This window comes from Clavelina lepadiformis, chromosome 4, assembly GCF_947623445.1.
Source record: "Clavelina lepadiformis chromosome 4, kaClaLepa1.1, whole genome shotgun sequence".
Classification (NCBI taxonomy): domain Eukaryota; kingdom Metazoa; phylum Chordata; class Ascidiacea; order Aplousobranchia; family Clavelinidae; genus Clavelina; species Clavelina lepadiformis.
This window is the reverse complement of record NC_135243.1, coordinates 21,087,224-21,098,610: the sequence shown is the minus strand read 5'-3', so window position 1 is coordinate 21,098,610 and position 11,387 is coordinate 21,087,224. Positions and strand designations below refer to the sequence as shown.

The following is an 11,387-nucleotide window of genomic DNA, read 5'->3' as shown; positions in this document are numbered from 1 at the left end:
GGGGGCCATAGCGACAGTTTACTAATAAGTAATAACTTTTCGACTTTTTAACTTTCTTAATGTTTGTAACTATTTTAAATGGTATTGTAGATCAACATCATATAAAGCAAAGTTTTCAAAACATAAAATTATAGAAAATCAATGAAATTTAATGTTCAGTGTAATTACAATTATGTCTGCTTACTCTTGTGGCGTGAGTAATTAACTTCTATGACGGCAGATTACTGGTTATATTGGCTGGATGATTTTGTGGGCGCACAGTAGCGCAAAAATATGCCGATGTGTAAAATCTGCAATTCTTTTTGTGAAGTCAGTAGGCCTAACAGTAACTGGCTAGGCTATGTCAGTATGTAGTTTTACTGAACCATTTTTGTAAGCATGGAAACAACATCACAAGCTGCATCGTTTTTGATGCCAACATCATTTGAAAGATTGTTAAAAGATCGAATCAGTGATGCACATTGTGGGGATCTGGAGAAGACGTTGGAACACTGTCAATCACGAACTTGTGAAGAATTGGCTCGTTTTTGTTTTAAACTGACAACCAGTGACTTAAACGATCTTGAATATAAGGATACAAGGCCCTATAAAGTATGAAAATGTTGTGCATACATACATTTACATTGGCTTATTTAATTATTTGACAATTTTGTATGTTTTGTTTAATAAAAAGTGTAGAATGGGGCAGAGAGATTATATCAAAATGCAACCTAAACTTTGTCCATTCCAATATATAGCCTAGTTGCTGAAACAAACAGTGCTCAGCTAATTATTTGAATATTAATTGATAACTAAAAAGCAAGGCTACAGTGCATGCTGCCACATCTGAATGTGTCAAGCAGAAATACAGTATCAATTATCATCAATAAATTTGTTGCTGTATTGTGTTTTTATGTTGTTCATATTTTGACAAACAAGATGTCTGTATGGTTTACAGATCCACTTCATTCTATTAAGATGGAGGGAAAGCAAGAAAGAGGAGGCCACATATGAAAATGTGATAAAATTGTTAAAGGAAGATAAGCTTTTTGCTATAGCGCAACGATGGTGGATTACATACAGCGGCAAAGGTTGGGATGTGTAAAGTTTTCAAAGCATGTCTTGGCCGTAACAACTTAACATTTTGGAGTTGTTGATTAAGTTGTACATATCTAGTGATCTTTGCATATATGGATACGGAAAATTTGCTGTTGCTATGCCATTTCAATGGTTACCTCAACATGCTTAGTGGGACTTTATCAACTGGTGTAATACTGATGATATTTTAGTAAATTTTATTATATGTTGCTGTAACTAGAAAAGCCTACACATAAAAACCCGGTTTAAAAACTTTGCTTGAATATTTTTCATGCTAAGTGTGAAACTTTCACAGATTAACTGAAGTATTTTATTACATGTAATTTGTTTTTAAAACCTCATACAATGGTTTTATAAATGTTCCAAGATAATTAGGATAAGATCAAGTAGCTTACTAGACAAGTCTTAGTTATTCTAGCAAACAAGACGCATACTGAGGTCAACGTCACTTCTGACCATATGAAAAGCTTTATCTCCTAAAATTATTTAAGGAAAAATTGGTATTGCTATCTCAAGTGTATTTTTGGCTAGTCATATTAAAATAAACTTGCAGACAATAAGTTCTCAACTGAAAAGCGAATAAAGGAATTGGAAGAATTTATCCTTTTTGTCACGGATCTATATAATTTGTCATCGGCAACTAGTGAAGACCAGTGGAGCAGGCTTTACGAAAATCTGAAAATTGAGGATCTGTCAACCGTCATTGCTCGTGCCCGGGGAAAGCCTAGAAATACAGCAAGTCTAGAACGTCTCAACATCTTGACAGTGTAAGCTTGATTGTTAAATAATTATAAATACACATATTAACAAATACAACAATTTAGACAATATTTAGTTCGTATATTGCATCATTTAACATAAGTCAAATTTTATGTAAATTATTAGCATTTCAAACATTTATATATACTGTATATGTATACCGAGTTTTATGCAAATTATTGTCAATTTTCACTAAAATTTATCCTTTAAATTTTTAAAATATTTTTAGGTGGCTGGAACAAAAAGGTTTTGAAGAAGCCACTGAAGCAAAATTGGCTCAAGCTTTAAACAATGTTGGCATTCAGTTGAAAGGTTTTTTTAATGTTCCATCATTGTCACATTTTATTATCTTCGTATACATCATACAATATGTATGACATTATCTCTGCAGTCTTAGATACCTACTAGACATGCTATTATCATGGTCAGAACTGTGTTGAAATTTACACATACTGCTTACATATCTTTGTCAGCGTTAACATTTACTGTTAGTGCCAGTCGAAGTTAATATTTAACAGAGTGATGCAATCAAATAGAGTAAAATCATTGAATGCAAATATTGCACCCTACCTTGTTTGGATATTATCATCGCAGATTACAACAAGAACAAAGCAAGCCTTTTTTCCATGCCACCAGCAATGCTAGAAAGAAGAAAAACTCCTCTAGATAATCAAGACTTACAATTTGCAACGGTGGCCATAGAAAATTGTAAATCATACTCCTGGCAACAGTTTGGGGTGTCTTGCCTAAAACTTTCGGAGCATGATGTTGAAGCTATTATAAAGGAGAAGAAGAATGTTTCACGTGCAAATAAGGTATCTGACAAAAACTGTCAGTTAATGAATATTTTAACATATATGATACTGACCCGGCTTTACTGCCAAGTGATCCAAATGTTGAAAAAGTTTGGCAAGCACTGATTTCTATTGTGCAAACAGATTAACATGTGATGCATATCAACTTTTTCGGTTACCCCTCATATTCCAGTTTATAGATACATATACATATGCCTACAAAATCCATTGCACAAAAATTGTAATCCATGGTAACAGAACGTTTTAATGGTGCATCAAAAATCTACTGAAATCAAGATTTTTTTGCAGTTTTCTAAAATGTTATGCAAATGGAAGAAGAGCAAAGGCTCACCAAACGTGGACGATCTTGCAGATTTATTGACTGAAGCCAAACTTGAAGGGATAAAGCATCAGTGGTTTTTCCATTATAGAAGTGTGTAATTTACGTAACATATTACGGTACAAGGCTTTCTTCATTATCCATACCTCCAGCATTAGATTTTCTGGTCGGCTGTTCAAGTGGTTCCATGACGTAAAAATACAAGTGAAACTAATGATATGTAAAGCTTCATACAGCTATAGCTTTACAGAGTGTCTAATATAGCCTGTTTTCATTAACGTTACTGTATTTGCAGTTCTAAGTATCTTAAAATTTTGCGATGGCTTCATATTCGAACGATAATGTGGAACGTAAAAGAATTGTTTTTTCTCTTGAATATAACGATTCAATTACTCGTTTTTTGCTTATCCGCTCAATTTTCTAAAAACATTTTCTAAACTAGGAACTACATAATCGAGGAAGCACTTGTATAAATCTTTGTGGCTGGATTTTTTTTTATCTTTTGTTATTAGAATTTGTTTTTTTGTAATCATACTTAAAACTATCAATATTTTATAGACTTGTGCTCTTTTATTACTTGTAAATGTAGATTTTGCACATATGTCATTGTCAACAGGTGAAATGGAAAAAGCAAAAATTGAAGAACAAATCTCAGAACAGCACGAGTTATACAATAGGCTTATCAACTGCAGGATTGCGCCAAACGAATGGCGAACCCTATTACGACATCTCAATGTCCAGGACAAAGAAAATGACGTTTATGAGGCAAACAAACACAACGTGAGCAAACAGAGACTGAACATTCTTTACATGTAAGTGTTGTTTCTGTGATTCTACTTTGACTTTTAACTGTTTCAATTGGATGTAACACTGTACGTTGATTTGCCGTCAACTTGTTTTACTGCTGTATACTCATTTTTATCGGAAAGATACACTTTCATTGCAGATGGGAAGAAGGAATAGGTTATGAAAGGGCCACAATTGACGAACTAAAATCTGCACTTAAAAATTCTCGATTGAGAAGAGTGCATTGTCATCTAGAAGGTTGGTATTAAAGATGCAATAGATTTGTATAATTGTATATCCATGTCTCAGAGTGACAAGTTTGTTTTTACTATTTAGCTGTTGTTTTTCTGCTTTTCCAACAGCGTTTTCTTTATAGGTGTCATTGTGGGCAAAAATTATATCGTTCAATTCGCCATATTTTTACCTGAAGTTTTGTGTGTAGTTGCAGAATGTGTGATAGTTAATAATATACTGCGTCCTGTTTATATTAGCTGGTACAGTGCAACGAAAACCACCCAAAAGGTTAATCGATTTCTGTTGCCCTGCACAACACGCAATTGCACATGATTATTTTTGCTGCCATGGTTAAAGTTTCTATCTCACGGTTCACTAAAATTGCTATAAAACAACCCATGAAGTAATTTTTGTTTGTTCAGAAAACCCAATTTGTGCAAGATTTGGGCATTTCCTTGAGGACCAATGGGATCACATATTTTCAGTGTTGGAAGATGAGCAAAAACAAAGAATACTCCAAAAAATCACTCGCAGTTCAACACCGCTGGCTGAAACAAACAATGTCAACAGATTTATAGATGAAGGCTTCAAATCTGTATACCACAATGGAAACCATGGTTTCTTTAAATTCATAAAACAGCTATTTGATGAGGTATCACATTTGATGGTAAACAGTAGTTACTGTTATTTACCAGGCATTTTATTTTTTATGTACCAGATATAAGTTTTAAATTAACTTTTTAATTGAATGATTTTTAGCTAAGTTGATAACAGTGATTTTGGATGAAATTTTATTGTTTGGTGATAATATAAATTCAGTCACATTATTCACATTTTTATTATTAGTTAATGCTGTTATAAGTTGTACTTGGAGGTGTATAATTGTTATAAAAGTGTAACTTACTGAAATTACTAATTGCTGTAGGTCACCGCACACAAAAAGCTCTCTCCATCAGCTGCATTTACCAAACTCATTGGAAAATCGTCATATTTAAAGCTGTTTGAAATGAGGTGCCTATGGCCTGTTGTGTCATACTTTCAAGAAACAGAAAGTTACGATCGAATGAAAATGATTCTGAAGAATTCTCATAGAGTTCTTCTCAATGGTCCACCAGGCTGTGGCAAGACACAGAGCGCCTGCTCATATGCGAGGGAATTCGAACGTGCTCATCCTCTGTCAGTCATCTGGTTTGTTCATTTGAAATACCAAAGATCTCTTTCAGAATCCTTATCCACTCTCCACAATCGCCTATCAGATGCCGGCGTCCATGTTCCACCTCCAAGCCACAAGCAGCCTTTAGTGAACGATCTTGTGAGGGACATAAAACGATGTGGCTTGCCTTTTCTTCTTGTCCTTGACAACGTCGATGCTTACAAGGAATTCGAACTGTTGAGTTTGTTGTTGCAGAGATTGAAGAATTATAATGATTTTTACTTAATTGGAATACAGCGGTCTACGTCGAGCCACTTTAATATTCCTGACGAGTTTCTCTGCTATTTTCCTGAAGAATGTCATCTTCGAGTAAAAGGTTTTACTGATCAAGAAGCCAAGAAATTTCTTCACGGTGGCCATACATTGCCCTCAAAGGAAGAAGAATGTGTCTTACACGTTGCTAAGGAAATCCATAACCTCCCACTTGGTCTGGTGCCAACCAGGCATCTTTGCAAAGTGCACTCACAAGGCAATTACTGTAGTTTCAAATCTTTACTACAGCTAAATAATGAAAGTAAAGAGCTGTCTGAAGATGAAACGAAATATTTCGAGGAGAAGTATGGAACACAGTCAGCAGTTTGCAAACCAATTATGACGATTATGAAGATGGGCCTTAAAAATTTGGGTCAGGTCAGTTTTCCAGGTTGCACAGTGGACTTGCTGAAAATATTCTCCTACAGTTCTTTCTACCACCACAAAGACATTCCGTTATATCTCTTTGAGCGTTTAGTTTGTCTATTGGCCAACCCAGAAAAGAGCAAACGACTTGTTATTTCAGAAACTGTGCTTAACTCTTTACTGGGTAAGTTGAAATGCGCTGGTTTTTGTGTTATCAATGAAGACCAGGAGAATATTTACAAGGGAACTATCAGCATTCACAAAGTGGTTAGGCTTGCTCTGAAAAGCGTGATGCCCAAGGAATACTCGAGCGAGTGGAAAAGGATGCTGCTCAATGCCATGGTTGCTTTGTCCTGTCATTTTCCCAAGGACAATCGCAATCAGGAAGAGAAGGCAAAGAACTATTTGCCAATAATTCGTCACGTTTCAAAAATTCTTGAAGTTGCAGAAGCCCATCATGATTCACTACCCGATGAGATGAACATCTTCAAAACAATCTTGATGGTACGGTTGCAGGAGGTAAAAGGGTTTGCCTTCACTCAATGTGGAAAGCCAAAAGAAGCATGCACCCCCCTACAAAAGGCGTATGACCACATAATACAATTTGTACAGCGAAACGGAGACCTGGGAAGTGTTGAAATTTCATTTGAAGCCTCCACCATAGATAAGCAAGCCAAAGCGATTTGTGACAGTTGCAGAATGACATTGCAGCGATTACCAGAAGATACAGATGTGTTTGTCAAGCTTTTTGGAACAGTGTTTCCAAACCTTAATGAAGCCACTGTAAAGGTTATGATGAATAAATGCAGTTCAGCAGAAGAATTTCACCAACTTAATCTGACATCAGCTTTTCCTTTCGATCGTGGTCTTTTGTCTGTAAGTTTTAATTATGTCAAAAATAGTTATTGCGTGGTGAATCACCACTGGTGATATTGTCATCGTACAAAGTTATATTTTTAGTTCTTGTCTTTGTGTACCATTTTATCATTATACAAAGAACTATGGATGTTGTAAAGAAGTTCCTCTTACTTAACTCTTGCACAAAAGTATATATCCTGGCTAAAATGATGTAGTTGTAACAATGTTTGTCAGTTCAATGATAAATTTAAAAGTTGTCATGTAAACTGTTGACAACATAACTATTGATTGCAAAAGATAATTTCACAATTTTTATTTATCCTGAAGCAGTTAGCTTCCGTTACAACCACTTTATACATTGCACATACGTTATAATTTGCACTTTAGATAATTTTACTTGATTTGAGAACATTATTAGTATAATTACTTTTCTTGTCTTTTTCCAGAAACTTGAGGAGAAATGTCTGGTTTTAAGCGAGGATCTCCTGAAAAGAGTTTATCTGGCTGAGCTTCTTGCATCGATCTTATACACAAGAGGTCGCTTGATGTTTTATGATGGATTTGATGGAGATCGTGAAACTCACATCTACTACTTGAAGCTAGCTAAGGCAATTGCTGTTGAGGTAGGACACATAGACAAGCATGTTATTAGCAGTGTTTGAAGTGAAAACTATGAAATGAATATATTTTACCTAAAATCTACCTGAAAAATTGGTTTATTCCTAAAAGTATAAATTTCTTTTATTCATAGATTCAAAGAAGTGAAGGACTCAATATCCTTCATTTACTCAACACTGACACAAATGCTTTGCTCTATCTCTGCTTGAATGACTCTGAAAAAAGTGACGACGAGAAATGCAATGACTACAGACATGCTTACAACGAATACAAGGCCAAACTGTCAGATACGAACCTCTATTACGAACAAGGCATATTGAAGGAAGATGGAAAAACTGTTTTGAACCATTTCAGATATTACAGGTACTTGTAATGTAACTGGTTGTGGTCAGTGTCCTCATATTGAAACTATTGAACAACAATTTATTATTAATTTTTTCAGCCAAATGTTCAAGGCTAGTCATAAGCTACTACAGCTTCAACGGCTCCCTGAAGAATGTCGATTCCAGGTGGATGGATAGAAATTTGTTGGAATTTAATAAAACTCTTTTGTTACTTTTACTTCCTTTGTTTGTGCAGGATTGTAAAGATTTACTGGAATTGGTCAAAAAGAATCCAAATTGTTCCAAGAACTATGCTATAAAAAGCCTTATTTCTGCAGCAGAATACTGCAACGCTGGTGAAAAATTTGATTTAGCCATTGAAATTCATAAAAAGGTGGTTTGTTTAGTAGCAGTTTTAAAGTCCAGTTTGTATTGCTTGCTATGTATTTACTGCATGCTTGGTAAATCATACGCAATCATATCATGCATAATAATGCTATTCTGTCAGTGTTTATCTTTACTTTGTGGAATTCTATGACCAAAAAATGTTCTTCCGCAATCTTTGGAGAAATACTTTCTTTTTGTTGCGTTTTCCACATTCTGACGCACATTACCTATGGTTCTTAATCAGTATTGTTCACTGCGCAAATTTTTTTGGCTACAGGTTCAAATTATCCTGCAACCTGAAATGGACGATTTATCAAACCAAGAAATTCTGGTGGATGCTGCTGCCAGCTTCGCCAAGACAATACTTCACGCAAGTGAACACGGAAAGTTTATCACCAACATGTATGAGCAATAGCTTTTCAGCAAAATATTACGCTAGAAGTTTTTGTTGTCAGTTTTTATCTTGGTGAGCATCAGGCAAAGTTAACATTTTTCTTTCGCAATCCTAGATCCAACTTGCCTGTGCTAGAAGCCCGATATGTTTGTGAAAGAGTGGCTCAGGTACCAAGGGCAGACAGCCAGCTATCTGATGAACTTAAAACGTTAGCTGAAAGACTCTTGGATGTTTGGGACCGTCGTTAAGTGATCGAAGCCAAGAGAAGACGATTGTAACCAGGTGCTTCATTGAACAGGCTAGACAGTGGTAAAATTTGGCTGCTTTGTGAAAAAACTAATTTTATGAAATCTTACGGCTGGTTATAATTATCTTCTAATGATCTAATCTAATTTTGTTGACATCTGTGAATTGTATTTGCTTTGTTCGGTAATTGAAAGTTTCAATCTAATTTTTGGTGTTTTGTACATAGCACTTGGAAGTTTCAATCCCATTAGTTAAAAGTTCATGATTTTTATACAACATGAACATTTTAATCTTTTTCATGTCTTATTATTTTTAGCCAATTAAATTATGCATTGACTTAACTTCAGTGTTGGTACATTAATAATGTAAAAAATCTTTATGCACTTGTGTTATGACTACTTCATTGTGTTTTTTTAATCACCAATTATGCACTGTAGCAATTTCAGTGATACAGCCAATGTGAACAAATTTTGTACCTGTATTTTATGTTTCTTCTCATTTGTAAATATTGTACTGGCTTATTATCATCTTTTTATAACATTCAAGCAGTAATTTTCATACGATATGTATATAACTTTTTTCAAAATTAGATAGGCAATACCACATTACTTGAATTCTTTTTACTGGTAGAAGTTACCCTAAGATATATCAAGTATCTTGGTCATTTGAGTCACTCCAATATATAACATGTTCTTAGCTGAATTCGTATGAAAGTATGTTGTATATTGGATGAAGTATCACTCTATATATCGCTGATCAAAGCTTATGCAAATGTGGTAGGTTATACATTGTACTTATATATTTTGTATGCAAAAGTGTTTTTAGGGTTTAAATTTGATAAATCTTCATTTATAATTTTCTAATCTTCATTTTTAATGAGCTGTGCATAAATTCGTTAATTTTCCGACAAATTGTCGCTGATTTGTGTATTTCGCTTAAATAAATCAACTTTCATGCTCTGGGAGACACGGCTCGTCTGGAAAGGTCAGAAAGCGCCTTCTCCTCGCTGCCAAGGACCTGTTCCACGTTTGACAACTTCCCTTTGGCGCTCGTTATAGAATTTTGAAGCTTTTGCGTTAACTGCCCAAATAGGAAACGTTCCAGTGAAGTAAATGGTCGCAATTAAGAAAATTAACTTCAATTGCAATGATATTGTATAACAAAATTAGCCAGAAAAGTTACTCAAGCCACGAAAAGCGTACTTTGTGGATGCTTTTAGTGCGGTTATTGTCGGCCATCCTGATAGAGTCGTTCAGTTTCTGCGTTAAGTTTTCATTTTCCTGTTCCAGACGTTTAAGTTGCTGTATGGCAAGTGTGTGGCTTCCTACTAATTGCTTTCTTTGTTTCGTCATTACCTGAACACAATACTTTTTATTTCTCCCAGTTTAGCTCAGCTCTTACCAGTGTTTACAGTAAAGTACAAGGCTACTGGTTTTGCTACTGATAGCTAACACTTACGTCTACAGTGGATTGCAACATGGTATTTTCGCGTTCAAGGGATATGACTGTATCTTTTTCCGAAGATAGTAGTGTTTCCATTTGGTTTTTGTGTTCTTCTAAATTCTTTATATCTTTAAGGGATTCGTTTAAATGATCCAATTTGACTTGGAAATCTTGTTTAATGGCGGCGTTTTTCTGTCTGTAAATTTAGTTTAAATATTGTTATTTTCTATTTCGGTCTTTTTCAATTAAGTATTCAACCATTTCCAAGAACACTGTGCTATTTTACTGCTGAAAATTTTAAACACAAAACTCATAAGTCACACACAAAACAAATATTAATAAAAGCAAGAACGAAAAACCTTGATGTGTTTAACTGGTCTTCGAGAAGAACTTTTGTTGCATTAAGGTCGTTTGTATGGTAGCGTAGACGGCGTAATTCTTGTTCGGAATTCTCTAATTCAGCTCTCAGACGATCAGCTGTGTTTTTTGTCTCCAATTCAAGTCTAGTTTTGCTCTCCAGTGCAGCTCTGACGTGTTCCAAAGTGTCACAAATATTCCGTTGCGTGGATACTTCTTTTGAAAGCAATTCTTGCGCACAACGTTCGTTGATATCTTGCTTGATGCAGCTTAAATTTAATAAAAACATTTAACTTGAATAAAAATGTACCCTAGGCCCTATATTCGTTCCGATTTCTATAGCTTTCCTTCCCTTAAAAGATCAGTCAAGCTAAAGATTTTATATTTTGAATGAAGCAAAAGCAGCACTTCCGTAAAAATAGATATGGGATAGTTAGTTTGTTAGTTAGTTAGATAGATAGGCTTTAAGTTTACCTTTCTTCCGGCCAGAAGCACATTCTTTCTTGGCATGAATGTACTAGCAAGTATATCGTAAAGCCCATAAGAAACCATGTCGCGAAGCCAGCCTCGGAAAAATTTCGGATCCAAGCTGCAAATGCCAGAATCAATACGAAGATGGCTCGAACTGCTACAAATAACCATGCCGCGCATAATCCGGGTAAAAGACGTATAACTGACATAATCCAATGAAACGCATGGTACATGTAGAACTGATAACCCGCTGCAGCGGTTGGTTTAGCCAAAAACATATTGCCAAAATGCTACTATTCCAAAACCCTAGGTTGCGTTATTTTTTTCCTTTGACAACCTTGTCATCGTAGAGATGGATTTTCTGTGGCAAGAGTTTGGCAGCTTTACGTGGCGTGAGACTTTTTCAAATTGCGGTTTATTTGCTTAGATTAATTATTTCAACTTGTACCCAAACGAATTTTAAGAAATT

At 35.0% G+C, this 11,387-nt stretch overlaps 2 protein-coding genes across 3 annotated transcripts; one reads left to right on the top strand and one right to left on the bottom strand.

The window, feature by feature from the left end:
* The first annotated feature begins 207 nt into the window (after positions 1 to 207).
* On the top strand, positions 208 to 9,611 carry LOC143451896 (uncharacterized). 2 transcript variants are annotated; one of them, XM_076952665.1, is made up of 16 exons: positions 208 to 591; positions 938 to 1,070; positions 1,631 to 1,844; positions 2,066 to 2,148; positions 2,431 to 2,651; positions 2,940 to 3,063; positions 3,587 to 3,782; positions 3,917 to 4,014; positions 4,413 to 4,642; positions 4,916 to 6,697; positions 7,126 to 7,302; positions 7,431 to 7,660; positions 7,740 to 7,806; positions 7,877 to 8,014; positions 8,285 to 8,409; positions 8,517 to 9,611. In XM_076952665.1, the coding sequence occupies exons 1-16, from the start codon at positions 379 to 381 to the stop codon at positions 8,647 to 8,649; spliced, it is 4,164 nt and encodes a 1,387-aa protein (XP_076808780.1). In that variant the 5' UTR covers positions 208 to 378; the 3' UTR covers positions 8,650 to 9,611. The 2 variants fall into 2 exon arrangements, with proteins under 2 accessions (XP_076808780.1, XP_076808779.1); XM_076952664.1 differs by having other exon boundaries at positions 4,413 to 4,657.
* Positions 9,559 to 11,369, bottom strand: LOC143451897 (uncharacterized). Its single transcript, XM_076952666.1, has 5 exons — positions 10,922 to 11,369; positions 10,450 to 10,716; positions 10,106 to 10,286; positions 9,850 to 10,002; positions 9,559 to 9,727 (listed from the first exon to the last, which is right to left on the bottom strand). The coding sequence occupies exons 1-5, from the start codon at positions 11,194 to 11,196 to the stop codon at positions 9,599 to 9,601; spliced, it is 1,005 nt and encodes a 334-aa protein (XP_076808781.1). The 5' UTR covers positions 11,197 to 11,369; the 3' UTR covers positions 9,559 to 9,598.
* Between the last annotated feature and the right edge of the window lie 18 nt (positions 11,370 to 11,387).